The sequence below is a fragment of the Sciurus vulgaris genome (genome assembly GCF_902686455.1).
Source record: "Sciurus vulgaris genome assembly, chromosome: 17".
Classification (NCBI taxonomy): domain Eukaryota; kingdom Metazoa; phylum Chordata; class Mammalia; order Rodentia; family Sciuridae; genus Sciurus; species Sciurus vulgaris.
In genome coordinates this window covers 12,536,069-12,563,094 of record NC_136478.1, presented here as the reverse complement: position 1 = coordinate 12,563,094, position 27,026 = coordinate 12,536,069, and the positions used below count along the sequence as shown (strand labels likewise).

At 57.7% G+C, this 27,026-nt stretch overlaps 2 protein-coding genes across 7 annotated transcripts in view; both read left to right on the top strand.

Annotated features, from left to right (window-relative positions):
- Positions 1 to 5,023, top strand: part of VAC14 (VAC14 component of PIKFYVE complex) — a 102,276-nt gene extending 97,253 nt beyond the window's left edge. For both annotated transcript variants that reach the window (XM_079117092.1, XM_079117093.1), the window contains exon 19: positions 4,408 to 5,023. In XM_079117092.1, coding sequence (XP_078973218.1) covers positions 4,408 to 4,570 — 163 coding nt within the window. In that variant the 3' untranslated portion in view covers positions 4,571 to 5,023. The remainder of the gene's footprint in view (positions 1 to 4,407) is intronic.
- Positions 5,024 to 6,245: 1,222 nt separating this feature from the next.
- MTSS2 (MTSS I-BAR domain containing 2) lies at positions 6,246 to 26,756 on the top strand. Of its 5 annotated transcripts, none has more exons than XM_079117087.1 (14): positions 6,247 to 6,575; positions 11,119 to 11,180; positions 11,265 to 11,338; positions 12,047 to 12,131; positions 12,218 to 12,309; positions 12,402 to 12,476; positions 13,694 to 13,851; positions 14,187 to 14,294; positions 15,139 to 15,236; positions 16,719 to 16,941; positions 22,580 to 22,654; positions 22,969 to 23,145; positions 23,301 to 23,466; positions 23,572 to 26,756. In XM_079117087.1, exons 1-14 carry the CDS (start codon positions 6,507 to 6,509, stop codon positions 24,357 to 24,359), a joined length of 2,250 nt encoding a protein of 749 aa, XP_078973213.1. In that variant the 5' UTR covers positions 6,247 to 6,506; the 3' UTR covers positions 24,360 to 26,756. The 5 variants fall into 5 exon arrangements, with proteins under 5 accessions (XP_078973214.1, XP_078973213.1, XP_078973215.1 ...); XM_079117089.1 differs by having other exon boundaries at positions 6,248 to 6,575; positions 16,815 to 16,941; XM_079117088.1 differs by lacking the exon at positions 22,580 to 22,654 and having other exon boundaries at positions 6,246 to 6,575.
- Positions 26,757 to 27,026: the final 270 nt, after the last annotated feature.

Genomic DNA, 27,026 nt, shown 5'->3' with positions numbered 1-27,026 from the left:
CAGTGTTCACCAGGTGGAACAAGCTGCAGTGCCTTCTCCATGCAGTGCGGTGGGGGTGGGGGCTCTTAGTGAGACCAGGACTCAATCTAGGAACTGAGAGTCACCAGGTAGGGACCCCTGAAGAGGAGCACCAGGGTCGGGGAATGAGATAGTGCAAATGGCAGTCAGACCAGGGAGTCAGAGACAGTCCAGTGCTGGGCACCTCCCTGGCCTCAGACAGACATGCCAACCCATGCAGCACAGACTCAAACCTGGGACACAGACCCCAGCGTCACTGGACCTTCCCGGCAGTGTACCTAGTGGGATGGGAGGCAAGGATGCACCCATGGCTACCCTGCTGGGGTCCTGCCTGCAGGAAGAGCAGGTCTCTGAGAGGCCCAGAATGGCATCCTCTGGGCAGGGGGGGTCCACACTCCCACCCTGAACCCACTGCTGGCCCCGGCCCCAGAGCCTGTTGGGCTGTGTCTATATTTGGTAACCCTTGGAGGCTTTGCCTCATCCACAGGCATTTGGCATCCGAGATGGAAAATTTCACTTGTCAGGTCACCATGGAAACAAGCAGAGCCACTGAGAAGATTTACGCTGACTGGAGCGCACCCAGCTTGCATCAGATGCCCTGTGTCTAGAATCCCCCTCGGCTGTGCAAGCCACTGGGCAGGCCTGGCATCTCGTTCCAGCAAAAGACCTCGGGCGTTTGCCCTTGGGGTGGGCATAGACAGCCTTGGGGTGGGCCTCCCAGACTCAGACCTTGACCAAAGTCCCTGTGCCCTCAGGACCACTGGGCTTAGTTTCCCACCACCTTGCCCCAGAATCTGACCTCCCCAGAAGCCAGGTACTTGACACCTGATAGGTCTCCCAGGTGAGGCCCAGCTCCTTCCTTCCCTACCCCTTTCTCCAGACAGCTGCTCTCTGCATGTCAGGCTAGGCCTTCTGCTGGCTGCCATCTCATGGCTCAGAGTGCCACCCAAGGTAATCCCAAGAGACAGCATTCAGTTCTGAGTGCCCCAGGGGAACAGGGAGAAGAGGTGGAGTTGGGTTTGCATGTGGCTCCCCCTAGCCAGAGCACCTCCATTTCCAGGGACTTGGAGAGAGGCCCAGAAGCCACACAGCACCTCACCAGCCTGGTCTCTGCATTGCCTTCCTAGTGTCCTGTGGGTATTAGGGGCTCCCTAGAAGGCACCAAGGAAGGGAAGGTATAGCATGAAGGAATAAAGGAGGATGTAGGGCTCCTTCCCTGTGACCCCAGGTTTCCCCAGGGCATCTGCCTTCCTGTTGGAGGCCTCTGGGCCAAGCGACAAGCCCTGTACTACCCAGAGCCACTCCAGAGCTCTGCGTGCTGCCTCTTGTCTTGGAGGAGAAAGAAAGCTCCACGTGCTCAGACCCCTCCCCATTCTCCCCAGGTTAAGTGATACAGAGGGAAGCTGGAAAAAAGAAAAGGAGTATTTCTTCAGACTCTCCCATGGTCTGAGTCAAGAGAGTCATGAGCTAAGGGGTTGAATCCTCTGGGTAAAGGATTCTGTGGGTCAGTGGATGATGCAGTCCTCAACTAGGATCTGGTCTGAGTTCTGCCAGAGAATTTGTCTGTGTGGCCTTGGACAAGCCCCATACCTTTTTTGGGATACTGGTTTCTTCATCAGTAAATGAATATTTGTACTAAAGGGGTATGTGGGTGGGGAGGAGGGTTCTTCTCAGCCTTTCTTTGCAAGGGCCTAGGAAGAACCAGGCATAGTGGCACATGCCTATAAACCCAGCAACTTTGGAAGCCTGAGACAGGAGGATTGCAAGTTAAAGGCCAGCCTCAGCAACTCAGCAAAGCCATAAGTAACTTAGCAAGACCCTTTCTCAAAATAAAAAAGAAAAAGGACTGGGAAGGTTGCTCAGTTGTGAAGCACCCCGGGTTCAATCCCCTGTACCAAAGCGGGTGGAACGAACTGGAAAAAGAGAACATAGGCACAGCACTGAACGAGGAAGGGACCTCAGAGACAGCTGGGGAGGGGAGGGTTGCAGGGTTGGGCACAAAAGAACAGCTCACACTCTGGAAAGGGGGCTAAGGACAGTCCCAGCCCAGGGTGGGGCAGGCAGCTGGTAGACGGTGTGGAGTTGCCCGACGTCCTGTGCTGGGAACAGTGGAGGGAGTTTCTGTGCTCCTCACCCACCCGTGCGTTCTGCCCCCGCCCCTCCAGGCGTCCAGGCCACTCTCCAGGGACTGTCTCCTCAGTGAGGAGGGAACCTCTGAAAGCTAGTGACAGGAGGAAGGGCCAGCTCTGGGTTCTGGAATCCTGGCTCTGTGATGCTGGCAGTGTCCCCATCACCCAGTGCCTGCAGGTGGCTGGAAACAGAACATGAAGGGCCTGAGCAGTGACCAGGAGGAAAGCCCTACCCTCCATGTTCAGAGATCCTAGGCAGTGTCCCTCACTCCCAGGGTACACACCCGTCCTCAGGCCAGGAAAGGTCTGCCTATCACTTGCTCAAGTCTCAGATAACAAGGTGCCACCCACTCCTTCAAGCCCCCTGCCCCCACCCCTCTGTGCTCATCGCTCTGGGTTTGCCTTCCATTGCCAGGATCTCATTAAGAACCCCTCATCTCAGTCCCTGCCCTGGACCTTAGGCCTTGGGTTTGCTGGGAATACTGTTGGGAGCAGCATACAGATCCCTGGTTCCCCCCATCAGATGATCCCTGTGGCCTCGTGTCTCCAGATCTACACACCTTTTCCCTGTTTCAGCCTAAGTGGGTTAGGGCACACCCTGGATTTAGGGCTCTAAGCTCAGTGTCCCTCCACCTCCTCAGAAGCCCATGTTGTTGCTCTCTTGGGGCACTGACACCTTGGCCACAGGGTACTGTGCCAGGGAGGTGCCTCCCCATTTCGAGGAAAGGCAAAAGCAGCAGCAGGAACCCAAGGTGCTGTACTCAGTCAGTCAGGCCTCCTAGAGTGAACCCTACCCTGGCTGCTTTGGATCTTTATTAAGCCCTGACCCAGGAAGCAGGGGCCTGATACCATCCAAGATGGCTTCAGGTATATCTTTCCCAGAAGGGTGGGAGGGGACAGCTGTAGGGCAGGGCATGGGAGACCATCTCCAGCTCTGGACAGCATCTCAGCTATGGGGAGTGGAACCCCTACCCGTCAGACTCTGGCCGTTGGTTTCCTGTGCTGAGCCAAGCTCATCGGTGAGGGTTCGCTGGGGGAAGTGCCATTGCAGTTCTTCCAAAGTGGACTGAACAGCCAGTGTGTGCAGCCTTGGAGTGCTGGCCTGACCAGCCTCACCTCACAGGTACAGAGTTGTAGACACAGCAGCCACCCCTCAGTACCTGGATGGGGGTTGGGCACCAGGCTAAGCTCCTACTTGTCCTGTCTGGAAAAATCACGATCACCCAGTGGCTCCTGTATTAGTTCCTGCTTACAGATGAGGAGACAGTGGCATGCCCAGGACCAGCTGGCCAGAAAGTGGTCATATGAAGCTGCTGCCTGCACCCCACCCCCATGCTGGGGTCTCATCATGAACTCAGGACCTAGGAACTCTGCTCAGCTGAGCAGCCTACATTCTTCATGAAACTTTTAACCAGGGCCACCAGGTCACAGGGGCTAAAACAGACACAGGCTCAGATCTACTTCTGCAAGCCCGTGAGGCCGAAGGGAAGGAGGAGCAGAACATTTCACAAGTCACTACTGGAGGGATAGTTAGAAATGAGACAGGCCCAAAGGGATCCAGTCCCCACCTATAGGCTAAGCACCATGCCTGAGCAGGGCAGCAGGGCTACTTACCACATTGAACAATCATAGGGAGCACTGTGTGCACTGTAGCTGCAGTGCACAACCTGTCCTGCTGTACAGAACAACAGGAGGATGGTGGTAATAGCCATCAGCATATCCAGTGGTGAGACCAGCTCTCCTTCCCCAGGGACAAGGAGTAATTGCAGGCCTCAAGGCCCCGAAACTCAAAAACAAATGTCCTGCCAAGTGAGGGCCCATCAGAGTCTTCAGTGATCCCAGTTGTCCCTGGCCCTAGCCTTGCCCTAGAGAAAGGGCCAGGCTGCCTCCTCCCCCTTCTCCCCAGACCCTGTTCCAGGCCCCAGCTGGCTTCCTGGCTGGCTGCTGGCCCTGGCTTTCACCCCAAAGGGAGCCACTCATAAACAGGAAATGCTTCCCCATGCGATGCCTGCTCTGGGCGCCATTGCCAACCCACAGCCTGAGAGTAATATCCAAGTTCCCACCAACTGCAGAGTGGGGGTGCGTATGGGCTCCCCAGCTTTTTGGGACTGGCTGTTAGGGAGGGGTCACTGGACAGGGGGCATACAGACTCCCAGGGGTTGAGCCCCACCAGCCTGCAGCTCTGCCCGTTCCCACTGCCCACCAGCAGCAGCCCCCACAAATGCAGACACTAATTCAGTCCTTGGCGCCCTCTCCCCAGACACAGTCTGAAGACAGCCCCCAAATCCCAGAAATGCGACTCGCCCAGCATCGACTACGCAGAGCTACTGCAGCACTTTGAGAGGGTCCAGAACCAGCATCTGGAAGTGAGGCACCAGCGGAGCGGGCGTGGGGACCACCTGGACCGGAGGGTTGTCCTCTGACACACCTGGCATGGAGAAGGGCTCAACCAACCAGGGGCCCATGAAGCACTCAGGATCTTCAGGACACGCTCCCAAGGAGCCTGAGGACCTGCCTCTCAGGAGCAGGACTGGGCCTGACCACCAGCCCAAGGCAGGGAGGGGATGAGGCTGCCGTTTCCCCCCAGCTCCTCTCACAGTGCTGTCATCTGCACACCGGCTTCAGAAGCTGGCTTCCCACCAGAGGAGAGCCGCAGCCTCAGAAACCATCCATCCTCTGGAATCAGTCTCAAAATTTCTTATACCCCCTTATGAAAAGAGCTTGACCTCAGCCCAAGAGCATTGGTCTTGTGTGCCTATGTGTATACATACATGAACATGTGTGTGTATGCGTGTATATATACCTGTGTGCACACAGGGGTCAGCACAAAGGTCTCTACTGTATGCTGTGCACCCTCCCACCCCCACCCCAATAAAGATATGACAGAAAACTTAACTGGAACCTGCCTACTCCTTTCCTGCCCCACCTGTTACTACAGCTGTCCCAGGCCCTCATCTGTCCAGAAGATCTGGTCTCATGCTGGCCCCAGAGTGTGTTGGCCCAGGACTGGGCCCTGCACTCACCTGACCTGGGCTGTGGGCTTAGGGCCCAGCTCTCCACCTGTAGGACCCACACCTTCCTGGCCTGCCCTAGAACCTTGAACCCTGCCTTTTTCCATCCCCTGATGTGACTTCCATTCTGATTCCCTGCAGGCAGTGGAACTTGTCCCCATCAGGCAGATGGGAACTGGGCCTCAGGGTTTTCTGGATGAAGGGGAATTGCAGGTAGCTGGGCAATGGGAGGAAAGGCCAGTGCACCCAGGGGGAAGAGGGACAAGTGTCCGACCCTTGATTTGGCTGAAAGAAGGCCAGGGTTCACTTGTCCCCAGGCTTTGGAAAGTCTTGGCTTGGCCTGACCAGCTCCCAGGTGGCTCCTGGAGTAGGGGCTTGTGCGTGCTCTTCCAGAGCCCCAGCATGTGCTACCCCATGAGAGTTTACCTGCCTGGAGTGTCCACTGAGACAACCTCTTCTTGCTGCCACTTATGGTCGACATGCACATATATGCATCCGCACACACTGCCCAGGCATCATGGACCCCCATCAACGAGGAAGGAGGTTGTCCTAGAGCCCGGAGATAGATAATTGACACACACACACACCCCAATCCTGGCCTCGGGCATCCCACCTGGTTGGCATCCATACCGCTTGGAAATGAAGACAAATAACTATGGAGGGTCTGTCCCTGGAGTGAACCACCCCAAGGCGGGCGGCCCCCGTGACGCCCCGCTCCCGTTAGGTGCCGTGTATCGGTCCGGCGGGATGCAGCCAGAGCCTCCATCCCGCCACGGTGTTCATCTTTGAAGACCAAGACCAAAGGCTGGAAGATGTAGTCTGGGGGCTGAGAACCATCCGGGAGCAGAGCGGGCCCCGCCCCAGCGCCGCCCCGGCCCGCGGTGGCGCCCGCGCCCGCCGGCCCCGCTCGCCCGACCAGTCTGGCAGCGCCGGGCTCGGATTTCAAAGCCCTGGTTTCTGGCCGTGAATGGGCCTGCGCCCGCCCGGCCTTTCCCACAGCCCCCTCCCGCGCGCCCTCCCCGCGGTCCTCCCCTCCGCGCGCCCACGTGACGCCCGAGCCTCGGCGGCTCGGATTACCGCCGCCGCTCCAGTCCCCGCGCCGAGGCTGCGCCGCGAGCTGCCCGCGCCGCGCCCCCAGCGCCGCCCGCCTGCCCCGCCGCGACATGGCCCGCGCCGCCCGCCGGCGGCCCGCGACCCCAGAGCGCGGCGCGGCCGGCCGCTGAGCGCGGCCCGGAGGAGGAGGCCCGGCGCGGCCTCGGAGCGAGTGCCCGCCGCGGCCCGGCCCCCTCCCCTGCGCGGGTCCCCGAGCCCCTGCGCGCCCCGCCGCCGCGGCCCGCCCGGCCCGAGCATGGAGACCGCGGAGAAGGAGTGCGGCGCCCTGGGCGGGCTCTTCCAGGCCATCGTCAACGACATGAAGGTAATCGGGACGCGGCGGGGCCGGCCACCGGGGTGGGCGCGCGGATGCGGGTGCGTGTCCCCTCTGGGGACGCGTGGCGGCGGGGAGCCGTGCCCCGCTGTGACCGTGCGCGGTGGGGTCTGTCCTTGTCTAAGCGTGCCCTGCCTGCGTCTGCCTTGCACCCAGGTCTCCAGGTGTCTGTCTGCGGGACTGTGGGTGCTCAAGTATTGGGGGGTCCGTGCGGCGCCCTGGGTCGCCCTGTGCGGTCCCGACCCGAGCCTGCGCACACGCGGGCCCTCTGTGCCTCAGACCCCAACCATGAATGGGGTTTGGCTCCAGGGCGGACTCTTTGGCCCTTTAACCGGTCTAGGGTCTTGCGGGCCTCCGCCCCCTTCCAGCACAATCCCCCCACATCCCCACAGCCCCAGAGCCCAGACAATGCTGTCACAGCCGAAGCAGGAAAAATAATAAAGCAGAGAACCCTTAACTCCTTCCCCGCCAGAGGCCCGACCCTGCTACTGCCGCCCCAGCCCCGCCCCCCATCAGCAACCTCAGTGAGCTATGGACTCCAGGTCTCCAGACTGAATGTCCCTGTATCCCAAGGATAGGCCTTTATCATCACTTTGAGAGGAGGAGGGAAGAAGGTTGGGGTGGTGGAGCAACCCAAGGGAGCACTTTTCCTACCCCACTACCACTCAGTGCCAACCCCCACTCCCCGTGATTACCCAAGGTCAGGCTGGAGCAGGCCACTAATTCTAGTTCAGCCCACCAGTAGGGAAACTGAGGCCTGGCAGTGGCTCAAGGTCATTAACCCTGCCCCTGATCTCAGCCCTCCTTCTTTATCTGGTAGGAGGGAGGGGGGAATCCTTTCCCCAAAAGAGGCCAAGGTATGACAGGGCTGCCCCAGGCTGACTAGGCAGAGGTCCCACTCCAGTGTCAGGGTGGGCCAAGAAACAGCATTCCTGCCCTTCTCCTCTGTCCCCCATGATCTAGGGTGAAGAGGCAGGATTGCAGTCAGGAGGAGGAACCTGGCTTCCCACAGGAGCTCCTGAGGGCCCCCTCACAGCCCCACACACACTGGCCAAGTACACAACACAAAGTCCTACCAGTTCCCAGCCTGGGGAGTGGTGGGGACACCACAAACCACATGCAACCTACCTAAGAGTTCCAGGCAGGCACTTTGGGAAGGGGAGGGTGGTAGGCAGGCAAGAGCTTCGGACTCCTTTCCCGTGCTGCCAGAGAAACAGCCCCAGAGGCAGCTGCCAGAACCCTGTCCCCTAGGAAGGGGACTGAAGCCACTCTGGCCTGGGACTGTGCAGTTAGCAGCATGTCGGTGTCCCCCACCCCCACCGTGGTGCTTTCCCCCTGGGACCTCCATCTCTGACAACTCCACCTGTGGGCCCCTTTTGCTGGCCCTCAGCAGCCTCCACCCGTCCCTGCAGACATCACAGCCCTGGCACCGAGGCCCCTTCCTGGGACTGGGCAGCCCCGACCACCTCCCCTGGCCGCTCCCAGGGCTGGCTGAGGGTGGGAGCTGCCTGCACCTCCTCCCACTGGCAGCCACACAGCAAGCACTGCAGCGAGCAGCAGCTTTTACCCAGAAGAGAGGAGCAGGACTGTGTCCCTCCCTCTTGGCCAATTGCAAGGAAGTTGGAGATGACACTAAAGGTAATGGGCCCAGATCTCAGCAAGAGGTTCAGGCTGGATGGTGGCAGGATTTGCAGATATGTGGAGTCAAAAGGGAAAGGTTTCACCAAGTGTGGTGACACTATGAAAGGATTTGCTCCTAACCGTGACACATGAATGTATTCGAGGACCCTGGCCAGGGACAGAGGAGGGGGCCAGGCCACCTGGAGGCCAATGGCTGGATTTGGGGAGCAGCTTCTGACTGTCTCATTGGTGGCTGCCTACTGATTTGCTGGGTCTGGGAGAACTCTTGCCCCTCGGGGCTGCTCCCCAGTGAGCCCACTGCAGATCTCCCTCAAAGGCCCCACCCTTGGCTAAAGGGTGATGGAGGGGAGAAGGGAGCCTAGAAAGCTGGAGGAGGCCTGAGCTCAGGGGAGGGGAAGGGTCCTCTGGAGCTTGCCTGCCTTCTCTGCCTCACACAGCTCAGGCCACAAGCCCATTGAATCCAAAAAGGGGCAGGAACTTGTTTGGGTGTTAGGCCTGGGCACAGCACACTCAGCAGAGCAAATGGGGCCACCACCCCACACTGGTCCATCCAGAAAATGGGGTCATGATCTTTGCCTCCCTCTCCATAGTACAGTGTCATCCAGACACACAGACTCTGGGCAGGTGGGAGGGGCTCCTAGCAGAGAGACAGGGCTTCTGTGCCCCTGGCCAGAGGTGACTGAGCCCTTGCTAGTTGTCCAGACCTTTTCCAACGTTCCCTGCAGTGAGTGCCCCCTGGAGTCTACACACTGGCCCCAGGTAGGTCCAGTCCCTCTCCTGATTTTACTGGTGTGCAAACAGACTCAGACTGCCCCAAGGTCACTCAGAAAACCCTCTCTAGGGCTAGATCCTAGGTTGTTTCTCCTCATCCAGCCACAGCAGCCTGCTCATAGTCTCATCCTGTCCCCTTGGGTACCTCACCTCCCCACTCCGGAGCAGCCCAGGTGACTGCAATAGAGCTGGGTGTCTCCCCCATCCTTTCAGTCCCTGGAGCTCATCTTCCAGCACCCCAGAAACAGGATGCCTCTACCTTGACATGTAGTCAGTCACCTGTCAGTCATGGGATCAGACCCTGATGCCACACCCTGTGACTTTGGGCACATCACTTCACCTTGTTTCCTCATCTATTAAAGGGGACAATAGTAGGATTCTTCCCACAAGGCCACTGTGAAGACCCGGCACACACAGTGCCAGGGCCAGTCAGGCCTTGCATAAAACATGAAGCACCTGGTCAGCAGTGCAGTTACCGTGACCAACGAAGATAAAGCAGGGTCTTAGAACCTGACAGCCAGGGGCCTGGGCCAGGCACAGGCTGGAGCATGCTCCCTAGGCACTGGCCACTCCAGCCCTTCCTCCTAGTCTCTGGGCTCCTTTGGGAACCATGAAGGGTGGGGGGGTGGGGGGAATTCCAAGTCCTTGAAGACTGAAGCACCTGGGTCCAAGTGCTGAGGAGAAAGCAGGCCTGGCCTCCCCCATGCCCTGTCTTGTGCCCCTCCCCTGGGACAGCCCTCACTCTGAGACTGCCCAGGGACTGCTGAGTGGTCTGAGACAGTGGCCAGGGTGGAGGGGGGTGGCAGAACAGCTGGCTGTGGACCAACTGCACCCCAGCATTTTCCTCCCTAGAAGGAGGTCTTTTCAGATATTCAGGCTAGGTGGGATGAAGGTGGTGGGAAGTGTCCCTTTCAAAAGACCCCAAGGCCTAGGTCAGCTCCTCGGGACTGCTAGGGACAACCTCCCAGGCCCCTTTTCCCTGAGCTGTGTGGGGACAGCCCTCCCACAGCCTCCTCTTGGTCCAGCCTCAGTGTACTTCTCAAATATTTGCTTTCCCTAGACCCTGGTTTGGCTGGGCGGGGAAGGGAGGGATTTTCGGAGGTTCCCTGATGCTGCCCAGCTCCTTTTACCCGCTGTGGGTGCTTCTGGACTGGGGAGGCCAGCCAGAATCTGTCCTGGAGTTTCAACCAAGCAGAGCCTCCCCTGAGGGCCTTGAGGGGCTGGGGTCTCTGCTTCCCCTCCTTTCCTGGAGAAAAGCCTGAACTCCAATGTTCATTATACATGGAGGAGAGAGACCCCTTGGGGCTGGGGCTTTGCTCACCCAGGGCTGTCCTCCAAAAAAGCAAGGCCTCCACAAGGTCCTCAGGCCAGGGCTGAGCTTTCTCCAGGCCCTGCAGCCACAGGGAGAGCACATTAGCCAGAAGAGCCCCTTAATCAGACTGGACAACTCGGTCGCCAGGAGCTCGACCTCCCTACTGGGAAACCCCCTCCCAACATGGAGCCATGGGCCAGGCAGGGATAAAGGCCACACTGTTTCCCCTGGAGCAGAGGGGAATGGGGGGTGGAAAAAGGTGGCTCTGTTGGCCGCACAAGGCCCCATTCAGCCTGGGGCCTGGTTGTCCCGGGCAGACTGGCCAGGCCCTGCAGCAGCCACAGCCTCCTCACAAGCCCAGGAGCCACTGCTACTGGCCTGAGTGGCTGGCCAGCCTCCACACTCCACACTACCTTTGCCCCTAAGCCAGGTCAGTGCCCACCATCCCAGGCCCAGGGAACATGGGACCTTCACTGAGCTCAGTTTAGATCCCTGCCAGGCCCCTGAGAAACCCAAGGGAGATAGGACCTGCCATCTACTGCCTCCATCTCCCGTGAGGGAGAATGGGAACCACACATTTGCCAACTCTACACAGCAGAATGGACTCCTGTCAGGTGGGAAGGATGGGTGAAGGCACCGGTTCCCAGGGCCAAGCCCTTCTCATGCCTCCCAGAGGGCACAGGAGCCTGGTCTCCTCAGGGACAAGGCCACTCTTAGAAAGTGACAGGGCTGGACAGCATAAGGGGACCCCAGCCCAGCCCTACAGCCCCCTCCCACAGGGTCTCACTTCCTCTCCCACCTCTCTCACAGAGCTCCTACCCCATCTGGGAGGATTTCAACTCCAAGGCCACAAAGCTGCATTCCCAGCTGAGGTGAGGCTGCCCAGGGTGCCCTAGCTGGGGACGGGTAGGCAGAATGCCCCTACTGACCATCCATCCCGCCGTCCGTCTCCCCAGGACTACTGTGCTGGCTGCTGTGGCCTTCCTGGACGCCTTCCAGAAAGTGGCTGACATGGCCACCAACACCCGAGGTGGGAAGGAGCATGGCTGGAGGTCGGGGATGCCCCAGGGTGGGCTAGAGGGTGGGAAAAGCTGAGGGAAAGGACACCAGGCCCAGAGCTGATGGAATGGGCTAGTTGTGGAAGACTGAGCCCCTGGCCCCAACAGGCACAAGCAGGAGTGGGTGAGTGACGGGAGGAATGTTACAGGGATCCCTTCTTGCTGGGGGCAGCTCATTGACCCCTCTGCTGCAGTCATTCACCCTTCTGCAGAGAGTCTCTGGCTTCTCCCCTGCTCCCAGCGCCCTTCTGTGCGCTTTTGGGGCAGGTGAGCCCTCCCCCGGGTCCCGGTCTGCGGAGCGCCGCGGCTCCTGTTCCTTTCAGCGGTGAGAACGTAGGCCAGGGCAGAGCGCACTGTCACTTCGCTCCACACCTGGACGGCTGCCGAGCTGGGGAGTTTCACTGATTCCTCCTTGGGCGGTCTTTGGCGCTGGCCTCTCCCAGCTCGGGGAGAGGGGAGGTACCTGGCCTGGCCAGCAGAGTACCGGCAGCTGCAGGAGGCTGATGGCCGGCATGCTGGCCCCGGGGCCCTGGCGCAAATAGGAGCTGGGTAAACGCCCAAGGCCCACCGAGAGTGAGCGCGGGCGCGGCCTTCGCAGCCGGCGCGCCCCCTCGTGGTCCCAGGCAAGGACTGCAGAGTCCCAAGCGGGCTCTTTCCACCCCGCGCTTGTCTCGCCGCAGGGGCCACGCGGGACATCGGCTCCGCGCTCACGCGCATGTGCATGCGCCACCGCAGCATAGAGACCAAGCTGCGACAATTCACCAAGTGAGTGGACGCCGCGGGCGGGCGGGGCGTTTGGTCCCTGGGAGACCCCGCTCCCTGTGATCCTGACCCGCAGCTCCCACCCACAGTGCACTGCTGGAGAGCCTGATCAACCCGCTGCAGGAGCGCATCGAGGACTGGAAGAAGTCGGCCAACCAACTGGACAAGGACCACGCGAAAGGTGGGGTGGGGCTTCGTGGGGCGGGGCGGGGGTCCCACACCCTGTCCACAGAGAGCCCTGTTATAGCCTCCCCTCTCACCCTGCCTCCACAGAGTACAAACGAGCCCGGCACGAGATCAAAAAGAAGTCATCAGACACGCTGAAGCTGCAGAAGAAAGCTCGCAAAGGTAAGGCCCAGAGCCCCTGCTGAGGCCCAGCCCCTAGGTCCCACTCCGTAGCCCCACTGCCCTATGGGGCTCCCCCAGGGCATCATCCTGGCCAGAGGGGTCCTGTCCCTGACAGGACCCTCCGACCTGTCGGGTGGGACAGAGGGAGCTGCCCTGCACCAGACAGGCCCAGGCCTTCCTCTTGGGAGGCAGTAAGAGGCCCCACAGGCCCAGGCCCCCACCCCACCCCAGGAATGGCTCTGTCCATCCGGCTGTCTTTCACACATTCTTTCTTTCTCTGTCTCTCCTCCTCCTCCTCCCACATCCTTCCTGTAGAGCTACTTGGTAAGTCAAATGTCGGTCCCTCCAGCTGCTCCTCCCGTCCTTGTCGCATTTGTCTGTCTCCCCCAGCTCAGGGCCATTGGAAGGAACCTCTCCAGGCCAAGGAGGAGCGAGGAAGTCGGTCGGTCCACCGAGGGAGGGGCCTGGGGCACAGTCCCCCTGGGGCCCTGGGGCCCCTGGCCAGGGATGAGTCCCAGGCCACTGCTGGGTCAGTCTGCCAGGCCAGGAGGGGTTGGCTGGCCGGGCGGGGTGGGGGGGCATAGGCCCTGGCTGCCCCGCCCCCACCAGGCCAGCCCTGTTCTTACCTGTCGCCTCCTGCTTCCTGTCTCAGTGTCTCCTCCACATCATCCTCTCGCCTTTCTCTGTCTCTCTTGCTGCTTTTTTGTACCACCGTCACTGTCGTTATGTGTTGTTTTCTGAGCTGAGCAGAGGCCCACCCTGAGACACCCCCTTCCCTGCTCCCCAGGCCCAGCCCCTAGCTCTGCTGATCCTGGCACCTTCCAGGGGCTTGGCCTACAGCTGTGCCCCTGCCCCACTCTGCTTTGTCCTGCTCCACACCACCTGCCTGTATCCTGTGGTGACGGGGCACCATCCCGGGGCAGTGAGAGTATCCCACACAGTGAAGGCCTCCCGTTGGCCTCCACCTGGTCAGCCCTGCCTACCTGGATCCCAGGTGGCTTTGCAGCTTTGGTGTCTCTCCTGTGCCTGTGTATCTGTCTGTCCTCTCTGCCTGCTCCGGGGGGACCATCCCCTCCACAAGCCCCAGAGTCTGCCCTCCCCAGTCCCCTGTTAGTGCCCAGCTCCACGGCCAGGGTTGCCACCACAGGGGCCTGAGCCATGGGTGCAGCAAACCAGGCCAGCATCCCCAGCGCAGCCTCTCCTCCCGACCCCTCCAGGGAAAGGAGACCTGCAGCCGCAGCTGGACAGTGCCCTGCAGGACGTCAACGACATGTACCTCCTTCTGGAGGAGACAGAGAAGCAGGCGGTGCGCCGGGCCCTGATTGAGGAGCGAGGCCGCTTCTGCACCTTCATCACCTTCCTGCAGCCTGTGGTGGTGGGTCCCATGGTGACTCAGAGGCCAGTGGGGTGGGTGGGACCCAGGGTGGACTTGTTGACCTCTTAGATCACTTTTTAGTGATCCCTGGCTGGGTACATTTAGGGCCACATGCTTCCGGACCAAAAGCAGGTCTTGTGGCTCTTCATGCCCTGATTTGGCCTGGACAGATGGTCATGTCAGCCACCCAGACTATGCTGGCCCAGCCTCCACTGCCCCTAATGGCACTGGTTAGCAGGGGAGGGTGAGAGAGGAGAGGCCCGACAGGGCCTGTTTCTCCAGGGTGGGTGGAGGGTGGGTGGTGGGACCATCAGGTCTTATCCCTGCTTCCTCAGAATGGTGAGCTGACCATGCTGGGAGAGATCACCCACCTGCAGGGCATCATCGACGACCTGGTGGTGCTGACTGCAGAACCCCACAAGCTGCCTCCCGCCAGTGAGCAGGTGCCGTGAGCCTGGAGGCCCAGGGACAGGGACGGGGAGGAGACAGTCCTGCCCTCAGTTGGGGACATTTGAGAAAAGGAGACAGACAGCATTTGGGGAAGGCATCTGGGAAAAGACCAGAGAACTTCCAGCAGCCACCAGGGGGCATCCAGTTTCACCTGCCCAGGTGATGTGCTTAGGTCCCAGCAGGAATCTCAGACTGCGAGCAGGTGGGGAAAAATCTCAGATCCCTGGAGCTTGGCCCCTCCCAACTGATGATGCTTGACTGCCATCCACACCCAAAACACCAGCCACATCCCCAGACCCAGGCACACGTGTCCATCCTGCCCCCTCCCTTGCCCCCGCTGCCCTCCCCAGGCACGTCTAATGTGCCCAGCACTCCACTAAATGCCCTCCACAGGTTGTGTCTTTGGCGCCTCTTGATGGCGCTCTAAGACAGGAACAGTGACCCCCATTCACGCAGAAAGCTGAGACTCGGGTCCAGCACTGATTTGCACCCCTGTTATCATGGGTAATCTAGCCTGGTTCCTCTGCCAGTTCTCAGGGGCACCTGCTTCTCCCATGTCTCCCGCCCAGTCCTGGCTGGGCTCAGAGTTCCAAATCTGTGCTCTGCGTGTGAGCTGAAGGAGTACAGAGAGAGCTGAATGTCCCCATGTCTCTCAGCTTCCCACCCCAGGAAGCACTGTGCATTAGGAGAAGGCTGGGGTGGGAGGGTTAGCTCGATAGGGTCTCCTCCTGACGCATGGTCCCATGCGTTGGAAAGAGTAGATCTTTGAGGAAAATGATGAGGCTCTCTGTAAGTTAGGGGCTGCCTCCGCTGACCCCCATTCATGTGCCTGCCCAGGTGATCAAGGACCTGAAGGGCTCCGACTACAGCTGGTCTTACCAGACCCCACCATCCTCGCCCAGCAGCTCCAGCTCCCGGAAGTCCAGCATGTGCAGGTTGGTGGGGGCGGGACTCCTGGAGGGTATCCCAGATAGGAATACGGAAGCTCTCCGCAAAGCCAAGTCAAGAGTGGCCTCAGAGGCTGGAGATGTGGCTCAGCAATAGAGCATTGCCTGGCTCGTGTGAGGCCCTGGGTTCAGCCTCCAGAATTGCAGGGGCCCAGGGGCAGGGAATGCTTCAGATCCTCGAGTCATATGACCTCTGCAGCATCCGAGGGATCTTCAGGTGTAAAGGAAAAACATGTCCAGTTATCCCAGGACTGCTGACCCCGGCATTTGTTGGCAGGGAGGGGCAGTAGCTTCCTTTACAGGGCATTAACTGTGTGCCAGGGGCAAGCGTTTTCTTCATTGAATGCTAACACCACTGTGTCAGGCATGGTATTGTCTCCATTTCAGAGAAGGGGAAACTGAGGCACAGAGTCTTAGCATTTAAGCACTGGACTCTGCCAGGCCTAGGACAGGGGAGGGTGCAGGGGTTTCTGAGGACATGTGCTGAGACCACAAAGTAAAGGACAGTCCAGCCTGACTCATTCCTAAAGCTGATATCCAGGCAGGTGCCAATGGATCAAACTCTGGCCCAGGTTGGGCCCTGGGGTCTCAGAGCCAGGGAGAGGCCAAGAATCTCACTCAACACTAGGCTGGCTCAGCATCAAGGGCCCTTCCCTGGGCTGGCACTGAGGCCAGATTTAGAGACGTCTGGGTGGGGAGGGCACTAAGCACAGATAATACTGGGGGAGGCCCCTCTGTCCAGGTACCCGGGCTTGAGAGAAGCCAGGCCCGTGATCAGCTGCTCCTTCAGCTGCTGGGGCCTCTTCAGACTCTGGGTGGGCACCTGTCCGAGGAGGGAGCACAGACAGCAGGGAGACCGGGAGCAGGTGGGCGCTCGCTCAGGAAGCTTCCAGCTCATGCTCAGTAGCACTGCTGGAGGTTCTGTGACCATGCAGAGGGCATGAGCTGGACACCTTCCAGCAGGGAGGTGACGAGGTGATGGTGAGCTTACGACCTCCCTGGAGGGCACCCTCACGCGCTGCCCAGACTCCTGCCTCGTACAGGATCGCCCGCTGTGACGAGAAGGCAGCAGCAGGCTTTGAGAAGGCAGTTTAGAAACAGGCAGCCTGTGTCTGTTTCTGATTATTCGATGCTTTGTGACTCAGTTTCCCATCATTGGCCTAAGGGCGACTGTTCTAATGGCAGAGTGGGAGGCGTGAGATCACCCCACCCTTGGCATGCCTTGACCATGGCTCCCCAACACTGAGGAGTCCCAGGGACAAGGGCCCGGTGTCCCCTCCTCCAGCCCTGCCCTGCCTGACGCATCAGCCTGGAATCCCGCTCCTCCGTAGAACCCGAGTCCCAGGACCTTGTAGTCTGACATTATCTTTTCCTTCCTCTGCCCCTCGTCTCTCCCCGCCATCTGTCACCCCCTTCACACTCACCCGTCTCCCTGTCTGGCTGCTGTACTGTCCTCCTTCACTCCCTTAGTGCCCCCAGCAGCAGTAGCAGTGCCAAGGGTGGCGGAGCCCCGTGGCCTGGGGGTGGCCAAACACACTCACCCAGTTCCACCTGTCGCTACCGCAGCCTGGCGCAGCCAGCCACCGCCACCACCCGCCTCTCCAGCGTCTCCTCCCACGACTCCGGCTTCATCTCGCAGGACGCCGCCTACTCCAAGCCCCCCTCGCCCATGCCTTCCGACATCACCAGCCAGGTGAGGGGTGCCACGGCCTCCTGCGGGCTCAGGCTTTTCTGCGTGCGGGACCAGTCGCCATTGAGAATGATCCCAGGCCTTCATTCTGTTCCATGTTTATATTATCGATTTTCATCTCTTGGCTTTAAAACTCGCTCTATCATTATATTTTAGATAAGTCTCTTGTAAACAGCATATGCCTAGATGTTCTTGTTTTACTCAATCTGACAACATCTTTTTTTTTCTTTTTCTTTTCTTTTTTTTTTTTTTTTTTTTTTTGCTGCTGGGGATCGAACCCAGGGCCTCGCACATGCCAGGCAAGCACTCTACTACTGAGCTACACCCCCAGCCTCAGCCACCATCTTTTTATCCCCACTTTCATTCTCTTCTGCTGGGTCTCCAGTTACATGTATGTCACACCTTATTCTTTCTGTGTCTCTTAATTCATGTGTTTCACTTGGTGTGGTGGTACATACCCTATAAGCCCAGCAACTCCGGAGGCCAAGGCAGGAGGATCCCAAGTTTGAGACCAGCCTCAGCAACTGAGCGAGACCCCATCTCAAAATAAAACATAAAGAGGACTGGGACTGTAGCTCAGTGATAAAGTGCCTCTGGGTTCAATCCCCAGTACCAAAAAAAAAAAAATTCGCATATTTCATCTCCTTGCTGTCCCTATAACATTCTGGATAATTTCTTCAGATCTGTTTTCCAATCTGTTTTTCCTCTTTTTTTGTTATTTGAACTGCCTATTAAGGGTTTGGGGTTTGGAGGTGGGGGGTAACTTTTTCTTCTCAAATTGTTTTAGACTCATAGAAAAAAGAGTAGAATCTACAAATGCCCTCCCTACAGTCCCCCAACCCCCATGTTGACATCTCACATAACCATCAAATAATCTTCAAAACCAGGAAATGAACGCTGCTACTAACTCATCCACATTCTTTGTTCACGTCGTGCCAGTTTACGCTCTACTGTCCTTCCTCTGGGCCAGGACCCAATACAGAATCCTTGACGTTGCATTTAATTTGTGTGTCATCCGAGCTTTTCCAACCTGTGACCGTTCCTCTGTCCCATCCTGATTTGTCTTTCATGACTTTGATATTTGGAAGAACATTTTATAAGATGTCTCTCACGTTGGATTGGCCTGATGTCCATTTAGGACAGGAACAGTGTCCATTTAGAAGGAGAGGCCAGGTGTTCGGGGCGAGCACATGACAGCAGGGTGCCGTGCCCTTCTTAGGACACCGTATCAGCTGCCTGCTATCGATGTGCCTCGAGGCTGGGGACACGCTCCCTGGTCCTTGGCGGAGGCGGTGTCTGTCAGTCTTCCCCACTCACAGTCAACGTCCCCCTTTTTAATTAACGAAGTCTCACCTGGCGGGCGCTTTGAGACCATGCAGACATCCTGTTCCTGACCATACTTCCACTCCCTCATTTTTCTTCCGGTGCTGGAGACTGAACTGAGGTGTGCTGTGCCCCTGAGCTACACTCAGCTCTTTTCATTTTTTTATTTTGATGCTGGATCTTGCTAAATTGCTCAAACTGGCCTTAAACTTGCAATCCTCCTGCCTCAGCCTCCCAAATCACTGCGATTACAGGCATGTGCCACCACACCCAGCTGTTGTCCCTCATTTTATCATCTACTAATAATCCCTGCCTGAGATTTTCTTATTTCCATCATTCCACCTGCAGGTACTAATTGAATTGCCACTGTAAAAAGAGCTCTCCCTTCCTCCACATTTATTTATGTAGTCAGTTACTTATTTATACCAGTACAGACTTGTAAATATTCTCTGGGTTGGACAACTTAGCAAGCCCTGGTGTCTCAGGGTGACGCTCCCCTGGTTCAATCCCCAGCACCAAAAAATAATAATAATCCATTACCACTGAGTCTTTTAAGAACTTTTTACTGACGTAATCGGTACAAACGGAACCCACCCGTATAACCAGCACCAAGAGCAAGACAGCATGACCATCAGCCAGAAGCCCCTGTGCTCCCCAAGGGGCAGCCACTATCCTCGCTAGCTTTTGTCTTTTTTGTAAAATATATATAAATGATTGGGCTGGGGAGGTAGCTCAGTGGTAGAGCACTTGCCCAGCACGGGTGAGGCACCGGATTTGATCCCCAGTACCACGGATGGGTGAATGGGTGGGTGGAGAGATAGGCAGGGAGTGTGCCCAGCTCCTCTGGCTCAGCATCATGTTCATGAGATTCATCTTCTTACAGAAACCTGTGTCGTTCCCATCTCTGCAGCACATTTCATCACGTGAATATATAATTAGCCATTCTATATTTGAAGGACCTTTGGATATTTTCCAGTGTTTGACTATGGTGCTGCTAATAGTGCTGCTCTGAACTTCCTAGCTTGCAGTTCCTTAGGGGTACTGAGCTAGGAGGGGACTTACTGCATCACAATGTGCACACATGTTCAAATTTGATAGATACCACCGAATGGCTTTCCAAAGCGGTTGTACACATTTACACCCCTACTAGCAAGATTACGGCAGTTCATTGCTACACCACATCCTCAGCAGCCTTGGGTTTTTTTTGTTTTTTTTTTTTAGCCTCGGTATTTTATATCTGTTTCATTTTAATCATTCTGACAGGTATACAGTAGTAGTCAGTGCTTGTGTTTGTCATTTGCGTGGCCCTAGTAATAATGAGGTAGGACACCTTTTTCCTTCTTTTAAAGTCCATTTGATTATCTTCTTTTGTGAAGGACTTGTTCAGATCTTTTACCTGTTTTTCTCCTAGACTGGTTGTGGTTTTCTTATTGATCTATAGAACTTTTTACATATTATAGTTATAAGTCCTTCATCAAATATCTTCTCTCATTCTACGGGGATGTTTTTTCCCTCTCAATGGGGTCTTTTAACGACCAGAAATTTTTAACTTTAATATAGTCCAATTTATGTATTTTTAAAAATTGTTAGTGCCCTTGGTGTCCTGCTTTGAGATATTTCTAATACTTCCACTCACCAAGATGTTTTTCCTCTAAAAGTTTTTTGTTGTTGTTTTTACTTTTTCCATTAGATGCCCAACTTACCTGGAATTTCTTGTGTGTGTGTGTGTGTGTGTGTGTTATGAAGCAGAGATCCTTTTTTGCATGTGGGTATCTGATTGACCTAGGACAATCTATTGGAAAGACCATCTGTCTAAGCCACTTGAGCATCTATAACAAAATACCCATAAGTTGACATAATACCATGAACAACAGAAATTTATTTTTCACAGTTCCAGAGGCTGTGAAATCCAGAATCAAGGCACCAGCAGATTTGGTGTCTGGAAAGGGCCCACTTTCTGGTTCACAGAAGGCTCCTTCTTGCTGTGTCCTTACATGGTGGAAAGGTCCCCCTGGCTCTATCAGGCTTCATTTATGAGGCTCAGACTCTGCCCTCATGATCTGGTCACCTCCCAAAGAGCTCACCGTTTTTTCCTTTTTCCTTTTTTTTTTTTTCCTTTATAAGTAGCAAGGGTTGAATCCAGGGGTGTTTTACCACTGAGCCACATCCCCAGTGGTTTTTATTTTTCATTTTGAAACAGGATCTCACTAAGTTGCTGAGGACCTCACTGAATTGCTAAGGCTGGCCTTGAACTTGTGATCCTCCTGCCTCAGTCTCCCAAGTCTCTGGGATTTCAGGCACACGCCACAATGCCTGCCTCAAAGACCTCACCCCTTAATGCCATCTTCATAGGGGTCAGGATTTCAGCACATGAATTTTGAGGGAAAACAAACATCCAGACCATAGCAGCATCTTTTCCCCACTGAGCTACCGTGTTGTGAATCAGGCGTGTGTGTGTGTGGCTCTTTCTTGACCTTGTATTCTGTTCAACTGCCTGATGTTCCTTAGGCCAATGGTTGTCTGTTGCTTAGGCCAGTACCACCCCATCTTAATCATTCTAACTGTAGAAGATCTCGACATCTGATAATGAAAGCCCTCCAGCTTCATTACTCTCCACAAACTGTTTTTGACCCTTTGCATTTCTTTATAAATTTTAAGATCAGCTTGTCGGTTTCTACCAAAAAATAAAAACGAAACCCAAAACCAAACAAAAACATTCCTCGTATCCAAAAAACTTGTCTTTTTGTTTGTTTGCCCATTTTGGCACTGGAGATTGAACCCTGGGGCACTTAACCACTAATCCATATCCCCAGCCCTCTTTATGTTTTATTTTGAGATGGGTCCTTGCTAAGTTGCTATGACTGGCTTTGAACTTGCAATCCTCCTGCCTCATCTTCCCAAGTCACTGGGATTACAGGCATGTACCACTGCGCCTGGCTGGTAAACTTGTTAAATTGCTTATTAATTCTAATAATGTATAGATTCTGAGAAAGATTCTTTACTATTCTGTCACTGCAAACCATGATCATGTTATTTCTCCTTAATTTCTTTTTCTTGCTTTATTGCACTGGCTAAGACTTCCAGTGCTAACAGTGGGTATCCGTGTCTTTCTCCCAACCTTAGAGAAAAAAGTACCAATATTTTTGTAAATATTCTCTATCAGATTGTTCCTATTCTTTGTGGTCATTTTTTCACAAATGGGTGTTGGACTTTTTCACTGACTTCATCCAAATACTTGTTCTGCATTGAGTTTTTTTATTTAATAGTCACATTGCTAAAAGTCTGAATGTGTCATTTCCTCTGAGCCTCACTTTTGGTGCTTTGTTCCCTCTTGTTTTAGTGATCTTGGCTCAACAGAGTCTTTAGGAAACGTGGGGATCTAAGTCGAGGGTGATGGGGGATTGTGGCGGGGACTGGGGTACTGCTGGTGCCCTCCCCGCCGCCCTGGCTGGGTTTGCTCACCGTGAGTTTTGCTCATCACAAGCACTTCCCTTGGCTCCATCTCTGACCACAGTGCCAGAGTCAGCATCTGCCCCGGGAACCCTGCCCATCACACATGCGAAGGGTTGGTTCATGGTCCTGTTTCTACCTCTTGTTTCACTTCCCTTGAGGGAGAGCCTCGAGGGTACCCAGTCTACCCTAATGCCTGCAAGCGCCTCCCATTCACACTTAAGCTGCTCCTGAGGGCCCCTCCCACCTGCTAGGGCAGGTGTCACTTTCCCCCTGGCACTGCTGTCCCCCTCCCCGCTGCAGCAGGTTCTTCTGTCCTCCAAGGCTCCTCCCAGTTCTCTGGCAGCTCCTCGCCCACTCTTCTTTGCTGGACGCTCCTCCTCTTCCCCATCACTGAACGTCCGTCCCTGAGCGCGTGGTCCCAGCCTCACCTCTAACTGCGCCCCTGCTTGGATGGCCGCCTCCTGCCCTGAGCTGCTGGATGTGACGCCAGCCCCGGCTTCTGACTCCAGGCTTGTAAATACACTAGCCAGCATTGCATCGGGTTTCCTGACCCAAGGGGCAGCTCAGCGTAGCATGTGCAGGATGGCACTTTGAACTCCAAGTGCTCCCCACTCTGCTGGCATCCCCTTTCTGAGAGAATGGTGTAAGGCCATCGGCAGCAGGTCCTGTGGTGACTCAGTCCCCGTGCTGTGTGCCTGGGCCGCCACCTTCTGTTGCAGGCGCTCTTGGTGGCCGTGACCCCAGAGGGACATGGGGCAAGGTGCTGAATCAGGCCGCCCCTGCATGCAGCTTTGTAATCAGATCTGTTCTCTCCTCTCCCCTGCCTCCCGCCCCGTCTGCAACCACCCACTGGCCTGCATGGCAGAAGTCCTCCAGCTCCGCGTCCTCCGAGGCCTCGGAAACCTGCCAGTCTGTTAGCGAGTGCAGCTCCCCAACCTCGGTCAGTGCCCCAGCCCCAGCCCAGGAACACCACCAACATGGGACCAGCACCCCAGGGAGCCCCAGTTCAGCCAGAGGACCTTCAGCCACACCCCACATGCCATATCTTTCCCTCCTGGGACTCCCTGTCCTGCTCCGGGGCCTGGTGGGACAGAGCAGCCATACCCACCCTCCAGACTCTGGCCTGGGCCATGAATTTGAGCTGAAGGCCCCTCACAGGGCTGGACACCCTGAGCCTCAACCCCAGTGAAGGGCCCCATTGGCCGTGGGCAGCAAGGCCAAGAGTCTCCCTGACCTACCCGCCACACCCTCCAGGACTGGACCAAGGCCGGCCCCCATGAGCAGCCCTCGGGCTCCACCCTGCAGCGGAGGAAGGACCGAGTGGAGCTTCTCCGAGACAATGAGCCAGGACCCACTGGCGGAGGCACCCTAGGCCCCAGTGGGGAAGAGGCACCACGACCTCGGATGTCCCCCGCCACCATTGCAGCCAAGGTAGGCAGACAACTCCCCCAAGTCTCCCAGCCAGGGCCACCTTGACTCCCAGCTCGATGCCGGGAGGCCAACAAGGGGCCTCCACCGTGGGGCTGCCTGGAGGCCAGGCGGAGGGAGGACAGGAGGGGCTTCAGCTTGCAGTTTACCTCCCCCAGCACGGCGAGGAGGTGTCCCCTGCGGCCAGCGACCTGGCCATGGTGCTGACCCGCGGCCTGAGCCTGGAGCACCAGAAGAGCAGCAGGGACTCGCTGCAGTACTCGAGTGGCTACAGCACGCAGACCACCACGCCCTCCTGCTCCGAGGACACCATCCCCTCCCAAGGTGGGTCTGCAGGTGGTCCCACCACAGGGACGGCCGGGAGTGGACTGCACACGAGGGCCCTGTCCTTCCAGGCGGGTCAGGGCTCACTGCATCCTGCTTCTCCAGGCTCAGACTACGACTGCTACTCTGTGAATGGGGACGCGGACAGTGAGGGCCCCCCTGAGTTTGACAAGTCCTCCACTATCCCGCGCAACAGCAACATCGCCCAGAACTACCGCCGCCTGATCCAGACCAAGCGCCCAGCCTCGACCGCAGGGCTGCCCACTGCTGGGCTGCCCACGGCTGCGGGCCTGCCCTCTGGCGCCCCGCCCGGGGTGGCCACCATCCGCCGCACACCCTCCACCAAGCCCACTGTGCGCCGTGCCCTGTCCAGTGCCGGCCCCATCCCCATCCGGCCACCCATCGTCCCTGTGAAGACCCCCACGGTGCCCGACTCCCCTGGCTACGTGGGACCCACGCGGGCAGGCAGTGAGGAGTGCGTCTTCTACACAGAGGAGGCTGCCTCTCCCCTGGCACCGGACCTTGCCAAGGCCTCCCCGAAGAGGCTCAGCCTGCCCAACACAGCCTGGGGCAGCCCATCCCCAGAGGTGGCCAGCTACTCCACAGCAGGGGCCGGGCTGGCGGCCGAGGATGATGAGGAGCAGCAGCTGGCTGCCAACCGGCACAGCCTGGTGGAGAAGCTTGGGGAGCTGGTGGCGGGTGCCCACGCCCTGGGCGAAGGCCAGTTCCCCTTCCCCACCGGCCTGTCTGCCACCCCAGCAGAGGAGACGCCTACCCCACCCCCTGCTGCCACCAGCGACCCCCCAGCAGAAGACATGCTGGTGGCCATTCGACGCGGGGTCCGGCTCCGCAGGACCGTCACCAATGACAGGTCTGCGCCCCGCATCTTATGATGGCGCCGCCCTCCCCACCCTGTCTGGCCCCAGCACAAGCAGGTGGCCTGGTCTGTGAGCAGCAGCCACTCAGCACAGGCACAGTCAGGAGAAAGAACAGCGCCAGGGACAAAGCAAAGCCACTTTATGGGAAGAGACACCCAGGCTGGATCACAGCATTTATCGGGATGTGACTTCTTTAACAAACCTCGCAGGACAGGTGGGGCCTGCAGGCCTCGGACTGGTTTTGGAGCCTATTTTCTACTCTCCTTGCCCACTCTGTCCCTCCTTGCAGGCCCTGCCTTTTCCAAACCGCAGAGCCCAGCATCCCTCGTGCCAATCCTGGCCCACCTGGCCTGGGGTCCACGGCTGCTCCCCAGCATCACGGTGCCCTGGCTCACTCCTGAATGCTGGCCCTCCCCTCTTCCCCCAGCCCCCTCCCCCCTCCCTCTACCTCTGCCTCTCCCAGGCCCCTCTCCACCTGGGTGGTGGGCGGCTGTGGAGGGGCCAGTTCCCAGTCAGCTGAGGCATCTTGATTTGTGGCCAGAATGAGGGGAGCAGGTTGGAGTTTGGAGACGAGGCCCAAGGGGAAGGGAGCCCGAGTGGAGTCTCGGGAGGACATGGAGAGGGCCTGCATGTGGAGGCTCAGGGGTCCCTCCCACCTCCTCTCCCATGTGAGGTGTGGCAGGAGGGGGGCTGCTTAGGGCAGCAGGAAGAGGCCAGAGGTCCAGGGGGCTGCCTGGCCAGCCACACAGGAGCTGTTCAGATGTCCTGTTCTCATCTGGCACATTAAGACTTTTAACTCAGTGGCACTTTGGGGTCACGGTTTCAGCCTCCTTCGGGGTCGGGGCTGGAGCAGTAGACGGTATGGAGGGTATTTTATAAATATAATAAATTGGAGCTGACCCCAGACGAGGACTGTATGGGGGGCGAGCTGGTGGAACAGGGTGTGTGTCTTCGAGTGCCTGAGAGGGGGAGGTCACAGGGTGGCCTGATGGGCCTGTGGCAGGAGGAGAAGGGCAGAACCAATTCCCCCAAAGCCAGGGGGAAGCTGCTCTCTCCAGCGTAGCCAAAATGAGGCTGGAGAGGGCAGGGCCCGGGCGTCTCGGGGCCTGTCTGCTGTGGGTTGAGAGAGCAGCGGGCCTGCAGGGGAGCAGGTGCAGGGAGATGGGCTGAAACTTGCGGGAGGAGACGCCATCCCAGGATGGCCCTGTGCGGGCCTGGGCCTGGGCTGGCAGCAGGCCGGGCGGAGGAGGGGGCACCTTCCCCTCCCGCCCCTAGTGAGTGAGCAGGTAAAAGCACGTGAGCCTAGGACGAGCGGAGGGAATCGGGAGGTCCGTGGGTCGTGGGTCGTGAGGAGAGCGGCAGAGCTCCTGGGGGGCATCTTGCTGGGGGTGAGGAGAGCGCTTTGCCCTGGTGTGGGTGGGACAGAGCTGGGGCTGGTCCAGCTCCAGCTCTGAGCTCCAGGGTGTTCCTGGGCCATGAGCTGGGATCTCAACAGGGACACCCCCGGGTGAATGGGGTCACACTGGGCTCCCCGGGACTGCTGGAGAACCATTGCCAGATCACTAGATCTGAGAACTGCCAGGTGTGGGAACCAGGAGAGCAAGCGATCCGTTTGGGGGGGTCCCTGGGGTGGGATTTCTGCCTGGCCTTCCCCCCTCAGGGCTGCACTGGGTTTGCCCAGGTGACAGAGCAGGAAGCAGGATGTGTGAGGGGACGGTGAGGGGCAGCAGGAGGGCAGGCACGGCCTCTGCGCCAGGAGTGTGGCAGGTCACAGGTCCCTGCGAGGAAGGGCTCACCGCCTCCTGGGGGCTCCACAGGGGTGGCCCCCCAGACTCCAGGCCCTGATGGGAAGTGGGGGCCGGGGCTTCCCAGGAGACGGTGGGGCAGCACTGCCTCTGCCTCCCCGTCCCCTGAGCCCCCAGGGCTGTACATATTCCACCCCCCTCTGTTCCCTGACCACCCCCTGCTGCCCTCGTCATTTAGTGACCACCTCACAGCCCACCCCCGCCCCGGGATCCGAGCCAACAATCCCGCATCATAAACTTTGGTTTTGGGGGTGGGGGCTTCTTTACATTCGTTTTATTTTTCATTTTGTACAGAGAACTATTCTTTTCAAAAGCGTCTTTTGACTGCAGTAACTTTTCTGGTGCTGTTAACTTGTTCCTTTTTTTAATTTATTTTCCCTCCCCAAGCCCCCCATCCCTGCTCACCCTTTCCTCCCACCCCGCCCCTCGCCACCCCTTCGTCCACCTGAACCATCTCATTTCTTTTCTTTCCGTTGGCTTTTGGATAAATTCTCCTTTCCTCCCTGCCCGCTCCCCTCCATCCTCCCCTTGATTTAAATAGTCACTGCTACAAGTAACAGATGCACTGTGAGGATCCAGTATTAATAAAGTCGTACTGTAATTAACACCCTTGCCTCTGCCTGGCTTCCCTGGGCTGCAGCTGCTCACCGGCCTTCCCTCCTGTCCCTGCACCCTGACCTTGGTCACCAGGCCCCAGGGGCCATGCGGGCCACACAGGAGTGGCTAGGGCTTGAACCTGGACTGGGGTCTTTGAGATGCTTCACTCTGCCCCTGTTGGGGGGAGCCTGGGGGAAGGAAGAAGGAAAGATGGCCAGGGTCACTGCCAAGGGACCCAACAGCCACAGAAGACACTCCTCAGAGCCACCGAGGCACCACA

Bases quoted from the DNA above. Each gene is read 5' to 3' on its own strand.
- MTSS2 (XM_079117087.1), top strand. From the start codon at position 6,507: ATGGAGACCGCGGAGAAGGAGTGCGGCGCCCTGGGCGGGCTCTTCCAG. The intron at 12,310-12,401 runs GTGGGGTGGGGC...CTGCCTCCACAG, and splicing joins GGACAAGGACCACGCGAAAG to AGTACAAACGAGCCCGGCAC. The intron at 15,237-16,718 runs GTTGGTGGGGGC...TCACTCCCTTAG, and splicing joins CGGAAGTCCAGCATGTGCAG to TGCCCCCAGCAGCAGTAGCA.